Source organism: Monopterus albus, unplaced genomic scaffold (genome assembly GCF_001952655.1).
Source record: "Monopterus albus unplaced genomic scaffold, M_albus_1.0 scaffold244.1, whole genome shotgun sequence".
NCBI classification, from domain to species: domain Eukaryota; kingdom Metazoa; phylum Chordata; class Actinopteri; order Synbranchiformes; family Synbranchidae; genus Monopterus; species Monopterus albus.
This window is the reverse complement of record NW_018128124.1, coordinates 77,096-99,995: the sequence shown is the minus strand read 5'-3', so window position 1 is coordinate 99,995 and position 22,900 is coordinate 77,096. Positions and strand designations below refer to the sequence as shown.

Here is a 22,900-nt window from a genome sequence, read left to right as displayed (position 1 = left end):
CATTACGCTGCTGTACATTTTGGTTCCTTTCTAATGTTCTGTTTGATTTGTTGTTTTCTTTGTTGTCATTTTTTTAACAGCTCCAGGTAACAACCATTTAAAAGCCTTGGCCATCCGTGAATGACCCTCCCTTACTAACCCCTTACTGAAGCTCTACCTTTGCTAAGCAAATGAAGCCCCCTACCCTCGTCCCCTATATGGTTGCCCTACTTTGTATGGGCCCATGCCATGGACAAGCACATACCAGGGATCCAACAATAGGTTTTTCCCCTCCAGCTCTCTTGTACCTTCATCTAATTATTTTCAATGCCTGATGCAAACAGTGTCTCACTTTTCCTCCATTATTTGTGCCCCGTTAAACACTTTGCAGTTCTCAAGATTCAGACCCTCATCTTAGTGTTTTTTCCTCATTTTTTATGACAAATGAACAGCAGCGTTTAGTTGTCTGCAAGGGAGATGAGGTTGTTCTCAGGGTGTTTCTTGTAGCAGTAGGCTTATGGGTTTATTGCTCAGGGACAACATGTGCCTCAACTGAGGAGTAAAAAAGCTGACATTTTTTGAATGCCTTTGCCACACCCGCCTTCTTTTCTTGCGGGGAGTTAATTAAACTAGTTAAGGTTTTACATGTATTGTCATGCAACTGTGGAGAATGACTATTTAGAACTGCTGTTATCACAATACAAAAATGTGGGCTGTACAGTTTCTGTGACAGTTTGTCTGTTGTGATGAAGCTCTGAACTTGGTATGCAAAGTGATTATCGTGACACTGTGGCCATTACTCTGTACCCCAGTAGGCCCTGTGTAGGAGAGGTTGTGCCCTGGTCAATTTAAGCTTGCATTACGACTTACACTGACCCTATAATATTAGATGTTACATTGGCTTCTTTTGATTTTGCAAAGGTTTTAATATTGTTCTCAGAGGCACCAAAACTCACATCTAAAAATTCCTATATCACACTGAGTGCAAGTCATAAGGCAGGTATCCATCTTAAATCTGATTGTACTTCCATAAGGAGCTGTTGAGACTCTGTCCAGTGCACATTATCCAAACTAGGACAAAAGAGAGAGGTGGGGAGATTGTCTGATCTTCTACATTCCTTTTATTGACACAACTTTATTTTCCTTTATTATTTTGGCTCTCTCACCAAATTTGGCCAGTAAATGCAGACAGAAACAGAAGAGTCGGTGTTATGCTGCCACACATTTTACATGCTGATGTGTCACACAAGCCTGTGATTATGCCTGCCTGGTGAATAATTAATTTGACTTTGACCCATTGCAAAGTGCTGACGCCGGTCATTGCTGACATTAAGCCTGTACATTGTGACAACTTTATACAGACTGAGAGCAAAAACAAATGACCATTTGTTATGTATTCATGCCATCTGCTCCAGTTTACTCAATTAGTATAATTAGTTTTTGTAGTTAGGTGTGCTTTTATCACCATATCACTGACTTTATGCTGAGTATCTCTGCTAAGAAACTGCTGATATCTGAACCGAAGTCATGGTCGTTTTTTTGTCCGACTTCTTCTTGTAGCATAATGTTTATGCGGTCTGGAATACACAAATGTATTCGTGCCACACAAAATGAAAGAACATTTTATTATACCCAAACAATTTGCCATTCAGCTCCTGCAGCAACTTGTGAATTCATTATTAGAAGTATGTTTATGTTCACTTGCTTCATTAAACATGATTAGAACATCTTATATGTATATTACTATTACAGTACAGTGATATAAATCTAAGTAAAGTCATCAGGTATACAGTTGCACTTATGTGACTTGTGCATGTCCTAGTTTGCTGTGGTTTGATTTCTGTTTTTTTGAATCTACTGATCCAACTCTTTATCACTTCTCAGCATCTCAGCAGAATTATTTTACAGCAAGTTTGCTAATAGGCATCTGTGAAATGACGTGAGTGATTATCATTAACACTCAGACTTTTCTGCTGGCACAATCCACCCGCTTTTTTCCACTTCTTGTTGGTTGAGAATGTGCTATGGACTGAATCTCCCTCCTTTGTCTTGAAAGCACCTGATACATTTGTCTTCCTCTCCACTTCTGAAAAAAAAAATCCACCTTTGTGTTGTTGTAGCAGTAGCTTCCATCATGCTACTTTCTTTATGCCATCCAGTTTTTGTTTTGCAATCGTCCTGTCAAGGGGACAGGCTGTCCCTCTCGACCACAATGCTAAAATTAAGGCTTAGGTTCAGAAAGGTGATATTTGCACATCCTGCAAGCTGAGGAAAGGTAAAACACTTCCCTCCTGTTTTCATGTTTGGTGTGAGTGGGGTTACATGTTGATCACTGCCAATTGTTTGGTGTTTTCGAGAGAACCGCATCATTTTGCATAGTGCTTTGTCAAATTCATTGCCTAGATCATGCTGGATGCCAAGGCTGCTGCTGTGACACTAATGACATTTGAGATACTTCAGTCCCTGGTCACTACCTGGTGGGACTTTAAATTGGGCTCAAAATCAACTGGGTTTTAAGAGGATGAGGTTGGGTGGAAGAAATGGTTAATTCCAGCTAATGCACAATGTTAGCCCAAAACATGATTTGGACTGGGATAATGTTGATCATTGGCTATAAGTAGCTTTGGGTATTTTCATTTAACTGGATGATATTTATGAACCAGCACTCACGAGTTTACTATCATTTCTTTCTGCCCAAAACTCATCCCTGATAGATGGTGGGGCGGCAAACTTTGCACTCAACTTTCTCACCTTCATCATCCTGTTCAACAACCTGATCCCCATCAGTCTCCTGGTCACACTGGAGGTTATCAAGTTCATCCAAGCCTTTTTCATCAATTGGGTGAGTTGATGGCACAGTTTGTGGTTTATCTAAATTAAACACTACGTTTGACATGGATGCACTATGTCATGACTAATATGACTTTAAAAAGGACAATAACTTTTACATTAATGCATCTTTTACATCTGTGTTTATATGCACCGCACAAGTAGACCTACTGTACCTGTAACTGGGTGCATGTAATGTGTTATATTAATGCATGCTGTCTGTTTGCTGTCTTCTGTTTGCAGTTAATCACTACATAAACAGAGCAAAGTGGGCGGTGACGGTTTGAATATAGTGCACTGTACTGCAGTTAAAGCTGTATATCAACAATGGATGGAAGGGAGTTGCTTATAGTGATCAGCACACAAAGTTAATATCATCTAACTCTGCAGTTCCGTCCAGCTGTTCAGAACATTTTAGCATCTTTCCACACATTGCTTTGTTTTTTATTTAGTCTCGACACTCATGTCAGCATTATTTTTAATGCAGCAGGCAGCTTTTCAGTTTCATCAAAATAACATTAAACACCCTCTGTATGCTACCTGTTTAGCACCAAATGGAAGTTAGTAGCCTGATATTTCCCACAGGAACTGGTGGAGACCAAAACGGAACTAAAATGAGAGTAAGGATCGAGGTTAACTTTGCCATGTTGACACAAACACAACTCCAAATGAATGCTAATGTTGTTCAGTGTGTAAAGAAGCAACTGTTTTTAAGATGTTTACTATATCACCTTTATAAGGTGATATATGTCAGAGTTATGGTTACAGCGTATTGCACTGCCCCCAGTTGCAGGTTAACTGTGAAACCTGGCAAGAAACATTTCAGTGAACAAGAATGTTGTCCTCTTACGTTCTCAGCAACTAGGTCAGATCCTCTGACTATCTCATCTGCGGAACTTGCCCCGAGTTATTTTGAGCCCCTTTATTCTTTAAATCTTAAATAAAACTCCAAGGAAGGAGTGCAGTCCTCGTTTGGTCTGTCTTACCACAGTCCCACTTGGTTAGTATTTTCTTAAGGGAAAATTGACCAACTGAAAAGAACCTGACTGAAGTAATATTTCTTTACAATATGGGTGTTTTATTTTTACTTTCGCAGTGTGAAGATTAATTTAATGAGAACTTGTTACCATGACTGTTGTGTCCTTAGTGAAATACTTCGTTGTGTTCTTTGTGGTTGGTTTTAGGACACTGATATGCTCTATGAGCCCACAAACACACCTGCCATGGCTCGCACCTCCAATCTGAATGAAGAACTAGGCCAGGTAAACAATGGAGTCTAAATTATACATTATCCTACTTGAAAAATCTCTCATTTAGAATTACCTATATACCCAAGAAGTAAGTCTTACTCCATCTTTCTCTGCCCATATAGGTGAAATACATTTTCTCTGACAAGACGGGGACACTGACCTGCAATGTCATGCAGTTCAAGAAGTGCACTATTGCCGGTGTGGCTTATGGGTATGTTCCATTCTCTTTATCTTTTTTTCTACTCCTTGTCTGCCTACATGCATCCTCTATCATAGCCTCCCCATCACCTTTATTAAATGTCGAGTGTTCATCATATTATAGTACATGCGGCGTTGCTGTCTCCTCCCTTGCCTTGTCAGCCGCATCAATGCTTCTTTCAACTAAAGGCAGACAGGCACTTCATAGTGTTGCACGATATACCGGTACTAGTATGCTACCTCGGTACTGAGGCATTTAAAATGGTACTATACTGCATTTGGATGGGACCAGTACTTGCAGCGCCCACCCGCAACAGAGGAAAACAGAGCAGGAAACAGCTTCCTCGTCCTCTGCTCACTGAGCAGCGTGGACTGGAGCAACAAACGGAGCAGGAGGAAAGCTTGGAGAGAGCAGAGACGTTGGAGGACAAACTTGTGGACAAACGAGGGGCGCGAAGTGCTATATGGCAGTACTTCGGCATAAAAACAAATGAGCAAGGAGAGGCAATTAACGTTGATGCACCATTGTGTAAACGATGTTTTAAAACATGCATGGCTAAGGGCGGAAACACCTCCAACTTAGCCAAACACCTACAGGACAAGCACCCAGACCTGCACACTGAGTTCAGGGAACGACAGGTCATTTACTCATGACATGTACCCTTCTCAAATGCAATAGTTCAATAGTTTTAAGTGTGCAACACATGATAAAGAGTTCTTATCAAACATAGACATTTTTTTTTCTAAATTTTAATAAAAAAAATTAAAAAATGTATTTTTTCAAAACGTTAAATGTGGTTACAGCACAGTCCTTCAGTGTTTTACATACATATTTAGCCATTTAATATGTTATAAAGTCTGGTAACATACCATTTAAAGTCTGATCTTCCCATCCTGGTTCAGTTTGCACGACAATATATGTGCATTTCAGCATCAAGCTGTGCATCAGAACGTGTCTTCAGCACATCTGGAAATATCTGTAGTCCAAGGCGTTCTAGATTGAGTGAGGAACACCTAGACATTTTGGTTTTCTTGGCCAAGAATCTCAACAAGACAAAAAGCCTGAGTCAGACTCAGTAGATAGTCTACTCCAAAAGAATCAGCCACCCAATAGTAGGCAAGAGAGGGAGTAGGGAGAAGGGACATAATGTTGATAGGAAAATAAGAGATTTTGCTGCTACAGTTGCTAGCTTATTTTAATTTCAAATAATTTTATTTGTTCTAATTGTTCTAAGTTAGAACTTCTAACTTCATACTTTTTATTTACTCACACTGACTGTTCTAAAAAAATTTTTTTTGAGTGCAATAAAAAAAGCATAGTATTTTGAATTTTATTTTGATGTTATTCTAAGATTTTCTATTAAAATAAAGTCAGTAATGACATTGTTTGCATTCTCTTTTTATCTGAAAAACTACCCAAAAGTATCGAAAGTATCGAAATACATTTTGGTACCGATACCGGTACCAAAATATTGGTATCGTGACAACACTAATGTTGAGTTTGATATTATTATCTCTAGCTTGTCGCTAAGTGAAGACAGCTAATATGTCACTGTTCTGAATAGAGTATAGGCCGATTACAGCTGTGTTTTCTCTGACAGATTGACATCGGGCTGATGGTTGCAAACAGTCAGGTGATTTTTGAGAAGGCAGAGAATTCTTCCCTCACACTAGTTGGTATGTTCCTTCTTTCTCCCTACAGGTGGCTGATATTTCCCAACTGATCTCAGGATCTAGATTTGAAGCACTAAATGACAAACGTCCTAAAAAAAATGTTTTACTTGCAGATTTGCTTTTATACTCTATCCTCATGTATCCACTAGATTTAAGACATTTCTGAGATTTGTTAGTTAAGGGGTTGTCTCCTGTATTTATAAGGTAAGGCAAAGGCCCGACAGACAATCATCAACCCAGACTGGAACTTTGAGAAGATTGGGATTGGAGGTTTGGACAAGGAGTTCTGTGCCATATTCCGCAGAGCATTCGCATCCCGAGTCTTTCCTCCAGACATTGTGGAACCAATGGGTGAGATTTAAAATTTTAATGGCAAATATTCAGTGTAGGTACTTTTCATGTTAAATGTTCAAGCTTGTATTTTATCAGTTAAACATTGTTTAGATTACTTGACCTTGCAAGTAATTTTGTGTACTGTGTATTCAAGGTGGTAGCAAAATGTAATGGGGGGGAAACAGGGTTGGTCACACTAACTACCTCATACGCACAGATAAACAAAAATGTTTCAGTGATTTTATCATTTATTTTATTAAACTGGTTTCTCTTCCCTCAGGCTCTGAGCATATAAAGCTGTTTTCTAATTCTTCTTGCACTCTTCATTTTCTATATTATTTTTCCTCTTCCATTTATTCCTTCCTCCTGTCTATCTGCTTTCTAAGTTAGAACTTCTAACTTCATACTTTTTATTTACTCACACTGACTGTTCTAAAAATTTTTTTTTTTGAGTGCAATAAGAAAAGCCTAGTATTTTGAATTTTATTTTGATGTTATTCTAAGATTTTCTATTAAAATAAAGTCAGTAATGACATTTTTTGCGTTCTCTTTTTATCTGAAAAACTATCCAAAAGTATCGAAAGTATCGAAATACATTTTGGTACCGGTACCGGTACCAAAATGTTGGTATCGTGACAACACTAGCACTTCACTCTCTGTCTCACAGGCTTTCTTACATTGTTTGTTATGCTGACGGTGTTTGTGAATGTGAAAACTGGCTGTGTCAGTATTTTCTTTGTATGGTCCAGAGCTTGACAATGTCTTGATGCAAGTTAGAAACAAGAATATTGGTTATGGTATGTTTGATAAGGATTTAAGTAAGAATTTACTTTTTTCCCCTCAGACCCACTATCTTAAAAGCATATTCTATTACATGTTAACATTTCATTAAATCAGCCCCTGATGTTTTTCACCTAAATACACTCATTTCATTTTATTGCAGAGATAATTAGCCTCAGTTGATGCAAAACAAGTGGGAGAGCAGAGTAGCTTTACAGAACCAAAGCAAGTGCAGGCATGACAGTACATGATTAATCCCATTAGGATTCAATTAAAAGCATGATTGATAAAGTGCAGGCTGCTGCAAGACAAAAGAGAGTATAATGTCTGGAGTTCTTTGTACCAAAGCTCTCATTATGGTATGCTCGCTAGCCCAGTGAAGACACTGACAACTTCTCATAGTCTGTTTCTGGGTCAAGAATGTAAAGTTACTTTCACCAGTGATAATACATTGTTGATGATGTGAAAACGCTTAGATCACTGCTGAGGCTGAGGCACAGGTGTTATTTTTGCTATTTAGATGTTTTGTGCTACTGCTTTAGCAGTTATTTAATTAGGTGAAGCCTGCTGGTCATCAGGGACAGAATCTCCTTACTGCAGAGTTTGATATTAGGCAGCAGTTTCTGTGTCCTTCATCCTAAGTAGAGATATTTTACTTTGATTTTCTGAAACAAGAACTCCCTCTTATGCAACTGATAAATATGGATGAGTGTTTCATAGCAGGGTGGAACGTAGACAGGTTCTCATGAGGTGATGCCGGTTTGATGATGCTGTCGTTTGGCTGGCTCTTCTTCATCCGAGTTTCCAAAATAAGAGTTGAGTTTTAGTTTCAAAAACAGTAATACATTCTTGTTTTGCATCATTGCTTTCCTCTATGATGCAAAAGTAAGGCCAAAATATTGGGAATAGAGTGGCTGCTATCTCTGCATTTTGCAAACAGGGTCTGCGCAGTAGTGATGAGAAGAGGATGACCGTATCAGGCCACCAACCAAAACTGAAATGTACCAGTTTTTATATCAAGTAATATATTAAAAGCAAACTTACCAAAAAATGGACCACTTGTACACACATCAGCATGATAATATCTACCAAAAATCACAGAATTCACCTCTGGGAAAAAATTAGTTTGATTTGTACTTTGATTTTTATTTTGTCTGAAGTCCCATCTGCTAATGTGGAGGGGGCATGGCCTATACTGCAACCAACCTCCAGGGGACTTGGGGTGCCTTGACCTCTGGGAGCCGTCACGTTTTCCATATTTATATGCAGTGTATGGGTGTGACTTGTTATTTGATGTCAGCACACACACACAAAGCCTCTCCTGACACTGCCGGTGCATGTGATCCTTACCACAGATTAAGTACTTCTGTAATAATAATACAGTCCCCAAAGGTGCAGACCTTAATTAATTCCACTGGATCGCTGTCCAAATCTCAAGGAGAGACTGTTTGGGTTAGAAATAATGATAAACTTCACAAAATGTAATGTAATTTGTAATGTTTTTAACAACCCAACTTGGTGTTGGTGATTTGTCAGTGGCCGTTGTCATCTTTGCCTAATGCTCTTTGCAGACAGACTGGGTTGTTGTTAATACAGAAAACCACAGGGTTATTTTTCTGAAGGTACAAGATTGAACAGAGTCACAGTAACAATAAAACTGACTCTGAATCAAATGAAAACTCATAATGTTCAGTGGAGCACGTTGCCTGGTTGGCTCCACTCTGCACAGTTAACAAAACCCTGCACTGCAGTTAGTCTGCCAGAGCAGACATGCCAAAAATAATGTGGTGCCTCATTCTGGAGCAGTGTGCTCATTTTAGAGTTTCAACCATTGTTGTTTTCTTTGCTAGATTCATTGATGGACATGAAAATGTACACTGAATACTCAAATGCACATTGTAGCTGTAGTTACAAAGACCTGTTCCTGCTGTTGCCTGATAAGGAATGAGACATCTTACTGTAACATAATTATTCCCAAGCATTTATCAATCCCCCCCTCACTTCTGCCATTTTTTGATTCCTCCTAAAATATTTTGGTAGAACATCCTCAGTGTAATATTTTTAAGTTGATTTTCAAAAAATGCTGCTAAGTGACTTGATTTTCACTAGTTACATTTCAGGTTTTAAAACAGTATGTTTTAATAAAAATATTTAATATTTTAGTGACATAGTTTGTTCTTAGCAGTAACCTTCTAATGAATTTCACATGTATTGGCACAAATTTTAAATGTTGCTAGCTTAAGAATGAATGTCAGTGCATATATACAGTTTCAAGGAGCAGTAACAGAAGAGTGATAATAGTGCCCAATAAAATACTAACTAGTACCTTTAACGCTTCAATTATTGAATTTACTGATGCAAATATGGCATAGCATTACCTATAGCCTACCAGCACCACTAAAACGTACTATTTAAGACTATATTTTGTTTAATTCCCACAAAAAACATGTGAAAACAAGAAGCTGTGGTTTTATAGGGTGTACTGTAGCTGGTATGTAGATCTTGTTACATTTGAACAGAGCCAGGCTGTTTCCCCTGTTTTCAGGCTTTATGCTAAGCTAAGTTAGCCTCCTGATGAAGATAGTTTCATATTTATCATCTAGCAAATAATTTATGGCCCAAAATGTTGACTTATTGCTTTAAAGAATAAATGATTAGGGGGCCTACTGTAACCACCGCAGTCAGCCTGCCCCTAACCCTGACTTATCATTCTCTGGTAACTCCTCATGAACACTCCCATCTTTACTCCAGTCCTGGCACCTACACATTTTCAGAACATGTTAATGGTAGACTGTCAACAAGATGATTTCTGTTCTCCACCTTCACTCCAACAGCCATGTCCCTGAGGCTGAGGAGGGTAGTTTTGCAGAGGACGACTGGTAAGATGGCTTGATGTGAAATAGTGTTTGTTTGTTGTTTTTTTTTTTCACTCTCCGCTTTTGTGTTGTATTTGTGCTGCTTTGCCTTGTGGAAAATGTGACTTTGACCAGAATATCTGTGTATTTTTGCTGTTATTTTTTTCTTTGTGCTTTCTGTACACTTTGAGACATGTGAACTGAAACAGTGAAACTGTGGCTCTTGATTCACTGTGTAAAAATAAGAGCCTTAAATAATTGCTCTACTTATATGTGGCTAGTATTGCATCAAATTTATTGTTGAATTTTATGGTTTCCTGTGTGACAGGCACTTATGTTTGAGCTCTGATAGACCAAGACTTCCCAGATTTACTGTGTGTTGTGTTTCGGCTGACGCTGTGCAGCACATTCTCCTTTTCCCCATTTCACAACAAACTAACTTTGTAGATGATAGCTACAGTCTCACTTATTCTGTCTGTCTCTCACTTTCTTTCACACATACCCACATATACACAAGCTCACACAGTCCTACTTCTGAGATCCTTTTGCTACAGTGTTCAGATCTGCAGTAACAGCATGGATGTGTTTCATCCAGTTTGCATGGAGCCATTTGTTGATGCCTATTATGCTAAAATTTTGAATCTTTGTGTTTTAAAAGAAGTTGCCCGTTCCCATAAAAGCATGTTTTACTGTTTCTTTCCTACTAAAACAACTGAGTTAGAAGCTTAATTAAGCTGAAAACAAGTTAGAGATACAGATGCAAGTGAAAAATGAATCATTGTTTTTTATAGGTTGATAGATAAACAAACCAAAAAGCAGTACCAAATCCAAATTCACTTTGTTTTTGGTTTTTAAATGGCGTTTCATCTAAATTAAAGCATGTCTGAATCCAGGGTCGAGCACCATAAAACTGCTGATGTCTTGTCACAGGCCAATTCTAAATGCATCATTTCTACCAGGAACAGGCAGCATGAGGTGTTACAGGGTTGATCTGAAGTTGGTCCCTGGCACTTGACAGCTTGCATGCTTGTTCCCATGGTGACAGGATCTCTGTGTGCTGGCAGATAATCAATAACTGACCGTTCTCCACACCCAGCCTTGTGCCTCAGAAATGTCATCAAGACGTGGCGAGCTATGCTACTGCTGCAGTGGAGAAAAGCTTTAGGCTTCCTCTCCTGTACAAGGGCTAGAAACAGTAATAATGACTTCAGAGATCTGTCAAAAATAACATTTTCAGTCTCAAAGTGCAGAATTTGTATATGTTTTTATCTTATGTGAATACATAAGGCTGCTGAAAAGTATAAATTGTTCATACAAGTTTCATTGATGTAAATTTACAATCAGAGCAAGATATATAGTGTGATATATATGATCTTTTTTTTTTTTTTTAGTTGAAATATCTGCCCACGTTATTGTTTACATACAGTAGATGGAAGATTTCGAAATGCCTATTTTGTTTTCTGAATTTTCTATGACATTTTAATAAAACCTGTTAGTGTGACATATTTCCCTAATATCCACTGCATCTGTGTTGGTTGTAACACAGCTGTGCTTTGTTTCTTCTGTAGTTCTTTCCTGCCAAACTTCTATTTGCTGTGTAATGGATAGAAGTTCTAATGGCTGGCTGGCTGGTTGGCTCTTGGGGATCTGAGCAGTGTATCCTGTGGGATAAGAAAGACTTATTGTTACTAATGGCAGCCTCACTAACATTTCTATCAAGCTCCAGTGCCACTAACAAAGCTGCTACCTAATCTATAGGACTCTTATTTTTCACAGAATCGTATATCGATCCCCACTGGACAGTCAGTGGGCGGCTGGTGGCTACACACAGAATCACTGGCCTAAGCCACTGTTAGAAGGATAAAAATCATCCTTTCTCTGCGTGCTCAAGTCTGGTTTTTTCCAGTTCTGCATTGTCAATGAAAGATTGTATCTTTTTTTTTTTCTTTTGCTATTTTTCAAATTGATTTCAGAATATTGAACTCTTTTGCATTTTGCCAGTAACAAAAAGCTTTTCTGGTTCAAGTATGAAAGACTAATTGAATTGCCAGTAATTTATTAGGGTTTGGCTTTGTTGAGTATGAGTAATATGGTCTTTTTAGCTGCCAAAAATTCAGCCTGTCTCCCTGTGAGCAGTTCCTCTTGCATTGTTTAATTTGTAAAGCAACGGGGAACACCATTTATTATTTATGGAACTAGCTGAATAGACTATGATATTTAAAGGAGAAAATAAATGCATGAATGAGTGTGGATAAAAGTGTGAAACAATAATGTCCCATTTCAGGACATTGCTATCTCAAAGCATGATCTGTTTCTGTCAGCACGGACAATGACTCCCAGTCGCACTGAACATCGCATTACTAAAGCTCAGGGGACCTGCGTTTGCATTCTGTTTGCATTGCAGTTGATACATGTTTTCAACAAATGTCAGTGCTGTTGGTGGCATGGCTGTCTTAATACCAGTTTGAGACCTGTTTTTTCAGTCCCAGTGCAAAGTAGGTTTATCTAGAGATGAAATAATTAGTCAATTAACTGATTAGTCTGTCAAAGGGAAATAAATACCAACAATGGCAAACTTTCAATGCTGCCCTTTTTAGGTTGTGCCAAAATGCTTTATACCATTGCATGATCTTTAAATGCATGTATAGGCAAGCCTGCAAAGGCTGCACAGAGGTTGATAGTTCATTAATTTGATGGGAACTTGTAGCAGGTTCTGTGCAGGCTCCAAAAGACTTAATTTTTGACACTTCGGTTGTGCTTATTATCATATTTGGAAAGTTGTCAGATTCTAATAGAAAGTTGTACTTTTATGTAAACTCTTCCTGATGTTGTCGTAAACCTTGATGACAGAATGGTCTTTGATGATGATTCATATTAATTATCTGTTGTTTACTGTTCTATTCTACTGTCCCGACACATGTTCTAGTTGGCGTCAGTGCTGTACAGTAGTGCTGCCAAGTATTCCAGTGTCTTCTGTTGTTTTGACTTCTCTGTCTCTTCTTTCCAGGCACAGCACACACTCGACTGATGAGGCTGAATTTAATGACCCAAGCTTACTGGAAAACTTCCAAAGTAATCACGTAAGTAATGTCAAGGTTCTTTGCTGCCTGTCTGCTGCACTGGCTACTGTTTAGGGCAAAAGAAAGAAGATTTTGTGTTTAATTATGAGTGGTTGTATAATGTCTTATCATTTTAAACATCAGTGATGTGTTGTGGACTTGTATGTAGTTTTTAAAATGGTAAAAGGGCTTTGGCATGTCATTTGGTCTGGATCAAGATGACAGACAAATGGACCTGATTCTCTCTTAATAAAGTACAAGTTAGATTAATATCATGCTATCGGATGGATTACAAGACACTGTAAATGTAAACACATGTTGCCCCAATTATGCAGACAGGATGAAGACCTGCTTGTTTGCTTTTCCACTGTGGGGAACTATACAGCAGTATAATGAACGTAGAAATGTGAAGACTGCCCACAAATTACATTAGAACAACAAACATTTATCTCAAAACATGGACATGTGTTTGGTGTTACAGGCCTTCAGAGTAGCCCACTGGTTACAGTAAAATTAGGGTGAAGGCTGTGATTGAGTCGGTGTGGGGGAAGCAGAATGTTGTATCTAATTAGATAGAGTAGCTCCGCCCAGAGCCAGTAGTAAGCCCACTGTGATGTTTGCTTTGGTATGACATCAGAATCTCTCCAGGATCTGGTTTAGTTCCATATTGATAGCTCTGTACCTACTGCTAATTGTGGGGCATAACCAACCACTGTTTAGAAACCACAGTCTCTCTCTACGTCTCTGACAGTGATGCTGCTTATGATTAATCCTTTGGGTTGTACTTGTACTAAATACTGTTGTTGGTTGATGTCTTAATATTGTAGCACTTGAGTGAGTAGTTTTTTTCTGCAGATGTTTTTTCAAGAAGTCACCTTCCAGTATGTAGGAGGAATTGTGCCATGACGTCATATTCTTTGAAAATGTTTACATTTAATAGAGGCCAATTCTAATAACACTGCCATTAAAGAAATTGTTTGACATTTTGGGCAATACTCTTATGTACTTTTTTGCAGAGATATAGTCGAGAAGTTTGGGTGGCATGGTAATGCAGTGGTTAGCTCTGTCACCTCACAACAAGAAGGTTCTTGATTTGAGCCTCGGCCAACCCGGTGCTGCGTGTTTTCTCTGTGCCTGTGTGGGTTCTCTTCGGTTACTCCGGTTTCCTCTCACAGTCCAGTGACATGCAGCTTAGGTTGATTGGTGACTGTAAATTGCCCGTAGGACTGAGTGTGGTTGTCTTCTCTGTCAGCCATGTGATGGACTGGCAACCTGTCCAGGGTGTACCCCGCCTCTCACCCAGTGTCAGCAGAGATTGGCTCCAGCCCACTTGTGGCCCTCTTCAGGAGAAGCAGTATAGATAATGGATAGATAGATAAATGAGAAGATTGATGCCACTCAAATGTCTGCATTTTAAATGTACTGTGTATTGCTTCCACTCCTGATGGTGGCCTTCTCTGATTGGTTACAAGTGTCACCCTGGTCAAAAACCTTGAGAAAAATATGTGAAAATTCATTAACAATAGTTTTTCATGGTTGCAGGCTATTTGTAGAAGTAGTGCTGATGCAGTGTTGAGGGAGGATGGCAGACTAGAGGAGAGGGGAATTAAGTGTCGACATAAATAAACATTTCTTCTGGTACTTTTTATATTCTCTCAAGTCACTGGACATGTTCACTGCCTGCAGAGTTTCAGCAACCTTTGTGGGTGTTGATTTGCACGTTCACTTGCCTAGGCTTTCCACTTTATGTTTTGACTTTCTAAACTCTTTCTACACTGGCTATGACTGAAGTGATAAGTGCCCACTTGGCATTTTTTAAAATGTTTGTTTTCTTGCTGAAAGTTAGATAAGATGATCAATACCATGCTGATATTTGTCTGACTAATATGATGCTGGAGCCAGGAGAGCTAATCTAAGATGGTTAGCATAGCAAAAAGGAAACGGGGGCAAATAACTACAGTAGCCTGCTTTTTTTTCCCCAAGGGTAAAGAATCTAACACCATCCTGTACTGTAGATTTAACCAAAGCCTAAATCTAAACCCTCACACAGCCCCTTGAATGAGGACTGGCTAAAAAGTGGGCTCTTTCTAAAAATATCCTCAGAGTCTAAAACTCAACTGTCTGCATACTAAGATTAGAACACGCACATATAGTATATATTTATCTTGTTCTTCAGAGGATACCTGTCGACCCAGGCCAGATTAGCATGCTGCTCAGAGGCAAACTGGGCTCTCACACCCACCTGGACTGTAATAGACTTCATTTGCTCTTTTGTCCCCTGTTAAAGATCCTTCAGCATTGCCATGGACAAAAGAAAGAGCAAATTTAATAAAACTGTGTGTGTATGTAGCGTTTTGTTCAAGGGGAGTGAAATGCAGGTGTTTTTGAGTAAGCAGCAGTTAGCTGATAGCATGGTTAGTTACATCTGTACTGTATATCCTCTGTGTTACTACAGTGAAGTTTTCTTATATTTATTTATTGCTTGTAACGTTGGTAAACTAGGAATATGAGCTTAGTCTGCTATCAGTTTTACTGTTGACAAACCTTAGCGACCTGACTACAGTTCGTACTGTTACTGTATGGTTCAGGAATGTTGTAGCACTGCAGGCTGCTGTTATTTCTGCCTCAGATGTGGACACTGACCACAAGTTGGTGGGCCTGCATCCTCAGACAAGAGCCTCAGCAGATACCTATGAATGCATTTATGTATTAAAAATGAAAAATTGTTCACTGAATTATAAAGAAACTTATACATGGTCCCAGGCCTAATCAGTTTTACTTTACTTAAATTACATTTTCAAAACATTTGTGCCCAGAGAAATTAACATGATTGAGAAATTCAGCTGTGTAAATCTGTTTTGCTGTTCCTTCTCTCTTTTTATTTTCTGTAAGGGTATCGGTGGGGATGCAAGCCACACCACCCTGTTTAATATGCAACCCCACGGTTTGTGGACAGAACTCATGATGACACAGCAGTACAATGTGTAGACAGCAGTGTAGACAGCTAGCTTTAGATTCCAAAGTCTGGTTGCTTGTGTAACACAAATTGGAAATGGTGGTTTAAATTGAAACATACATATCAGGCAATATAGCAAAGTCCACATAGATTTTTGAAGGCACATGACTGTGCACTCATGACAGTGAAGCATGCTTCACTTAGCAGGTTATGTGTGTCATCTCTTTGTCCTACATATGCAGCATTTGAGCACTGAAAGTAAATCCTGCACTCTTTCAGACAGTGTACTTTTTGTCCTTGTTCTGTCTTTCTACACTGTTATAAAGGTCTTTCTAGTTGTTGTCTTGTCTGTTGTTTGTGTTTTGTTATGACATGTTTCATAAAGGTACATTAAAAGTCAAAGTGCCCTTTCCTCTTCCTGTAGCCTACGGCTGCTGTCATCCTGGAGTTCATGACCATGATGGCCATCTGTCACACTGGAGTTCCTGAGCACACTGATGGAAGAATCACATACCAGGCTGCATCTCCAGGTACATAACACTTTACTGAACACCTTAGAATTAATGGAATGCAGCTTCTGGATACACGTTGACCTGGTATCATCCCAGTATGTGATGTGTGTACACAGGAAATAATTTGGGGATTTTATCACTGCATAGCTTTGACTGTTCAGTGCCCTGGGGCTCACAAGAGCATTTCAGAAGAGAAAAATGAAAAAGCTTATTAAAATCGGGATTGTAAGTGAGTTGTCCTTCCTGATGCTCAATGTGTTTATTAGAAAGACTAGATATTGTGAATTGTGACAGCTAATGATGTTTAAACTTTTCGATTTGTAGTACATCACTGAAAGGGCTTGTACCTCAACAAAGTCTTGGTCTTGTTTTTGGTCTTTGACAGTTCCAAACATGCCAACCTGCTCCACCCATGGCATAGGTGCTGGAAAGCAGAGTAATAGCAGTGTAGATTTGCAAATGGAACACTCCACCACAGCCTCCAGGCACCAGTATTTCATGATGACAATTATATAATCAGTGCAGGAAAGAGCCAGTAATCATGTTCTAAAATTAAATTTCCTTTTTACATAATGTGTAGATTGGTTCACTTCATTGTGATCGCCCATTCTGTCACATTGAGTTGTGAACCTGAAAGACTGAGACATCAAGAACATGTAATGTTAGTAAGAACAGAAGTAGAGCAGGCCTATATTCAGTTCAACGTGGGAGCAAGTGCATATTTACTGAGTGGGCTTTTTAATGAACACATCGTGGTTTGCTAAAAGGGTTGTGTAATAACTGTACAAAGCAGTGCTGTTGCGTTTCATCCTGCTTTTGATAAGAGAGATGAGTCTTGCCTGATTGCTTAGAACAATCATGGTATTATGGAGCTCTGGGGTTTGAAGCAGAGGGTGAATGGCTGTAAAGAGAAAGCCAGTTAAGTGAACTGTAAAAACAACAAGCAGAGAAGCTTTTTCTTGCCCTGCAGCATCCACATGCAAGCTCCAGCATAATTTACCTGGGCCACAGCTTTGCTTTGCTGCCCTCTTTGTGAAAATGTATTATCATGAACTAGCTTTCTTTACCAAATATTTGTGGCACTTATCATAAGTGTCAGGTTCGCAGTTTATCTTGAAGCAGCATTATGTGTGCTTGAACTGTTCTTTGTGCATTTATCTGTAACACTGAGTTTTAATTTGCTTCCAAGATGAAGGAGCTCTGGTGAGAGCAGCACGAAACCTTGGCTTTGTGTTTTCTGGACGAACCCCAGACAGTGTGATTGTGGAAATTGTAAGTACAACAAATCATGATGAGACATGATGATGAGACATTCTGGTGTAAGCTTAACAATAGGACATTACTTTTGGGTTGCGACTATTGTTTCTTTTTGTTTATCAAAGGACTATTTTGTCATCCTAGAAAATACACTTATTTGCCTTCTTGCCAAGAGTTAGATCATAATTCGATGCAACTGTCATGTTTCTCCAGTAAATACGAAGGCACAACCAGAAGCTCATAAGCTTAGCTTAGCGTAAAGGCTAGCTTAGCTCTGTTCAAAGATAATTAAATCCAGAAAGACTCAAAGTTCTTGATTAGGAGAAATTGCCTCGTGACAAGTTGGGACTCCATGAAGTTATTGCACCCAGCCAAGAAATATTCCAGCACATAACACCACATAAAGAAGTGAATTGTTGTTTCCCCACTTACACTTTATGTATGGATTGAACAAGATATATTGTTTGTAGTGATTTGATATTTAGAGGGTCTGGCAGGTGTTGTTACTGTTGGACAGTGTCAGGCTAGATGTTTGCCCATTTCCAGTCTTTATGCTAAACTAAGTTAACCATCCTCCGGTGCCATCAACATTTCTGCTATAAGAGAGTGCTAACAATCTTCTCATGTAACTCTTAGAAATAAAATGAATAAGTGTATTTCCCCCAAACTATTTCTTCAACTCCACTGTCTATCCCTGTCTATTTTTTTTCCATGAAGTTGTTGTTGTTTCTCTACAGTCTGTGCTGTAAGTTTACTAATTAATTCACTATTTTTGTTATTTTGCTCAGATGTGCCACAACAGACCTGGAGCTAAAACTAATAAGCATAATACCAAAGAGAACTCACCCTTTTCTATTCACATGGTTCAGTAACTGAAAACAGCAAAGACCACATCTGCTGTGACTATATCCTGAGCCAATAGAGTGTGTCCTCTCCAAAGCTCAGGTCACCCATCTTGTTGCTCCCTTAATTGGCTGACATGATGATTGCGCTCAGAGGCACAGGCAGAAAATCTAGAACTATTTGCATTTTTTTTTTCTTCTGCTGAGAACATCTTGTCTCCAAGATGTTTGTGAAGTGTTCTAACTTGTGTTAAGCCTTCTAAAGCTCCTATTATCAATTTTAATCACTCTGGCGTGTACCGAGCAGTCTCTACAATTAAGGAAGTTAATTGAATTTTACCTTGTTACTCTCTCCGTCAGCTCAGCGCAGGCAACTGATAAACACATTTAAAGTGCAGTTAAGGCTGATTGGAGTAGGGATAGTTTGTCCTATTTAAGACGAGGTGTCTCATAAAAAGACTGAGGTTGGGGCATCTTCTTCTGGGGTATTGTAACCCATCTGTCTCTTTGGATTTAGCTTGGAACAGAGGAGAAGTACGAACTACTTCATGTACTGGAGTTTACCAGGTACGACTTTGATAGCTTCATTATTATACAGTGTATATAGAGGTTATTATATGTACAGTTGTCGCATGCTGTGATTTGTTTCCATATAGGCCATATGTGTTAATGACTCATTGTATTTGCTGTATGATCCTCAACATATGTCGTCAGAGTTTATTAACTTTCTCTTACCCTGATGATTTGTAATAATTACCTGCCTGACAATAGGTGTGATATCTTGTTTCCTTCCCTTTGATTTCTAATTTCAGCTAGCTCAGACTGTACGTGTTAATTTGCTATAGCAGCTATAAACGCCTTGCTTTCTGTCCTTATCTCACCTTATTCTTTCTCTCACTATCTTTCTGTTGGCTTTCTCTCTCAGTGCACGTAAAAGGATGTCTGTCATCATGCGCACTCCATCTGGAAAGATCCGCCTCTACTGCAAAGGAGCTGTGAGTGCCTGTCTCTCTCCATGGCAACACATGACAGCCCATCACCATCATCGCCACACACACAGTTGTTGAACGCTCTCCTCTTCTTATAGTCTCTCACTCTGTTTAGGGAATATTTTCAATGAACAGCATCATAAAGCAAGATCACCACATTTCACACATGGATATCTCAGCAAAATAATGGATAGACAAACGCTATGTTTCACTTGAAGGCAATGCTAATTGGAACTACCAGACTACCCTCTATTCACAGCTCCAGAAGTATCTAGGGCTCTGCTGGATGAATGCAACATTATATATTTAAAAGAAAATAATGTTTTTGGTGCAGTTTAATTGACTGGGGAACATTTTGCTCTTTATTCTTGTCAGGTCTATCAAAGCATGAGGTTAGAGGCCGTTTAAAACAATGATAGTTATCAGTCTATATAGGTTTTTTGTTTTATTGTCCAATTGTGTTAAGTAGATTATAAAGAATTTCAGATTTTTCTGTTTTCCTTTTCTCTTGATTCACCAGGCTTATGGTTTGGGACTTATTTACCTGCTTATATTTTAATTTTGACACAGTATTAACTTTGTGATAATATCAAAAAGAACATTTTCTAAAGGCTCAAAAAGTAATTAGTAGTTTATTTTTAATGCTAATATTTTAAATTGATTGTTATTGAAACAGTAGTTTAGCCAGTAAACTAAGGAATCACCTACATTTGTCATGTATTAACTCATTCCCCTTTAATTGCTTTTTAAGCATATGATGATGTCTGTACAAATAGCTTGGGGGCCATTGGGCAAGTATGAGTAGAAACAGTGTGTGTAAACCATAGGCACTGGACCCAACTTGAGAATGCTTGTTTTCCAGTTCACCAAGTCCAGGAGGGTTCTTTCTTTTCTCTCTGGGTGTCAGTAACCAGTGAGTGTTTGTTGCCTTTCAGGACACAGTGATTTATGACCGTCTGGCAGACAGCTCTAAGTACAAAGAGATCACACTGAAGCACCTGGAACAGTTTGCCACTGAAGGTAAGTGGACAAACACTGCCCCCTGTCTGCCAAAAAATAAAATATTTTTTAATATGATATCAGTGCTTCTCTCATTTCTCTCTGGTCATTACCACTATGTGATCATCAGTTGCAGCAGAAGTTTTTCCCCTTTAAAATGTGCTCTCTCACATGTCATTATTTAATATAACAGCTGATGCACATGTAAGTATACTGAAGAAGTATTAACCTCAGGCAGGCTGCAAGAAACTGCATCAGACATTCTCCTTTTTGTTCTGTGCTCATACTGCCCCCTTGTGAGACGCCAGAAAAATGATGTCATTGTGAATAGTTGATATAGGCTAAATATAGCATTCAGGACAAATTAGGAAGATCTTCAGTCACTGTAACTTGGAGAGGCCTAATTATAAAAACTTTATTTAGCTTCCTGACAAGAAGAGTAACAATGAATAACTTTGGTTGGTCTTTTTTTTAAATGTTATGGCTGCATGTTATCTATGTCAGAGATTATTTGTAGGTTTAAATTCAATTTAGACTCGTAACAGATTTATGTTAACAAGAACTGCAAACAAAATCAGTGGTACCTGTACAGTGCACAGGTGTTATATGGATGGTCAGACAGTATCAGTAGTTGTATTTAACTGACTTTGATTACAAGACATATATAAAGTTAGTGCCTATGGATTGGGTTTGCTGTATTTGCATATTATCAGGAAAAATTGGCTGTTGGGGAAAGAAATGATTTCATGTCTTGGATTCCTATTTTGTGGTGGTTGGTACTTAATTTGACAGGAATCATGCTCACTGACACAAAAAACAACAAATACATACACAGCTAACTGCTATCACTTGCACCTGGACAGATGTTAAAAAAGGGGCCCTAAACAATAGAATAAAATTGTGTCCTTTAAAACGGATGTATAACACATAATAAATATGTATAACATCATGATAATACACATCGTGGTTAGCTGATGTGTTTCACAGGGCAACCACCCAGCCAGTTCTTCCAGAAGATCAGGACTTAGACACTGGTTAGAAATGTACAGAAAATCTTAAGAAACAATAGAATAATTTTAAGTTATTGTGTTATTGCTTCTTATATATGTAGTAGTATTAATTTGACTACTAGAGAGCTCAATGTAATCTGCAAATCAAGGACAGTAGTTAGGAAATAGTTAGAAATGATGACATTTGACCCAGGTGTTGTAATACTGTTTCCTCTTCCAGGGCTGCGTACGTTGTGCTTTGCGGTGGCAGACATCAGTGAATCATCCTATGAGCAGTGGCTGGAAATCCACCACAGAGCCTGCACCTCCCTGCAGAACAGAGCCCTAAAACAGGAGGAGAGCTATGAACTTATAGAGAAGGTTTGTTAAGTGAAAACAACATTTCACTGTGGAATGCAGTGAGTTTGGCAAGTGCACTTTTTACTGTATTAACCTTGCTGCATGCTGCCTTTACTACATGCACAACATTTGTATTAGCTAGTCTTCTGTGTGGCAAAGTAAGGCTGATCTGAAAGCCTTTTTTTGGCTATACCATACAGTAATCACACCTGGGAATCTCAAAGGCTACTGTATATTTGTGTGTGTATTTCTGTGAAAGAGATTCTAGGTTTGGCCTGCAGGTAGGATTGGGTTTCTGTGCAGTGGCTCTATGTGGAGATGCTTGTCAAAAACAGGAAACCACAGTCGTAAATGTTCTGCTAGTGGCTGCCCAAAACAAATGGAAGAAATCAATCATGAAATAAAAATAAAAGCATTGAGAGGGGGAAATCTAATGTGCTTTGCTTAATGGGCAGTGTGGCATTGATGCTGCCAGGGTTTGGGGCTCATTGCTTCTCTGGGCCATCCATCATTACAATGCAGACAGTATCACCACATAGGGGAACAATGGATTTGGTGTGACAATAACGCATTCCAGCTTTGTGAAATCAGTCATCTAAAGTTACTGCTTCACATCATCACTCAAAGAAAATCCTCAAGTGAGATTGCTAATTATTTAAGAAAGTGTTAAAGAGTGATAAAGTACAGATTATTCACTCTTGAAAGTAACTAGTTAACGATTAAAATCTTTAAAATGCAACTTCAGTTCTTTATTACATTCTATATTGAAAACCACTTTAAGACCTAATTCTTCAGCTGATTATTATTTGTAATTATAATTGATGGCTTATATTTACTGTAATGTAAAAATACACTTAACTGTTTCTCATCAACTTTACTAACTTGTTTAAGCTTAAATCGATTATTTCTGGTCTACTTGCACTTTAGCTCAGCGTCTGCCAGTAACTGCCTGAATTTTCCAGGATGACTATTAGAAAATGCAACAGATCTGCAGACTGCCAATGTTGTGGTCTCCTCCACTGCAGCCTCAGTTTGCAAA

General features: G+C 38.7%; 1 protein-coding gene across 4 annotated transcripts in view; it reads left to right on the top strand.

Moving 5' to 3' along the window:
* The window catches only part of atp8a1 (ATPase phospholipid transporting 8A1), a 98,209-nt gene that overhangs the window by 34,485 nt on the left and 40,824 nt on the right, over positions 1–22,900 (top strand). The window contains exons 12-23 of one of the 4 annotated variants that reach the window (XM_020620636.1): positions 81–86; positions 2,694–2,821; positions 3,993–4,070; positions 4,181–4,269; positions 9,878–9,922; positions 12,906–12,978; positions 16,338–16,443; positions 17,615–17,697; positions 19,042–19,091; positions 19,450–19,519; positions 20,449–20,533; positions 21,743–21,882. In XM_020620636.1, the coding sequence (XP_020476292.1) occupies positions 81–86; positions 2,694–2,821; positions 3,993–4,070; positions 4,181–4,269; positions 9,878–9,922; positions 12,906–12,978; positions 16,338–16,443; positions 17,615–17,697; positions 19,042–19,091; positions 19,450–19,519; positions 20,449–20,533; positions 21,743–21,882 (953 nt within the window). The remainder of the gene's footprint in view (positions 1–80; positions 87–2,693; positions 2,822–3,992; positions 4,071–4,180; positions 4,270–9,877; positions 9,923–12,905; positions 12,979–16,337; positions 16,444–17,614; positions 17,698–19,041; positions 19,092–19,449; positions 19,520–20,448; positions 20,534–21,742; positions 21,883–22,900) is intronic. The other 3 variants (XM_020620637.1, XM_020620639.1, XM_020620640.1) reach the window with 3 other exon arrangements.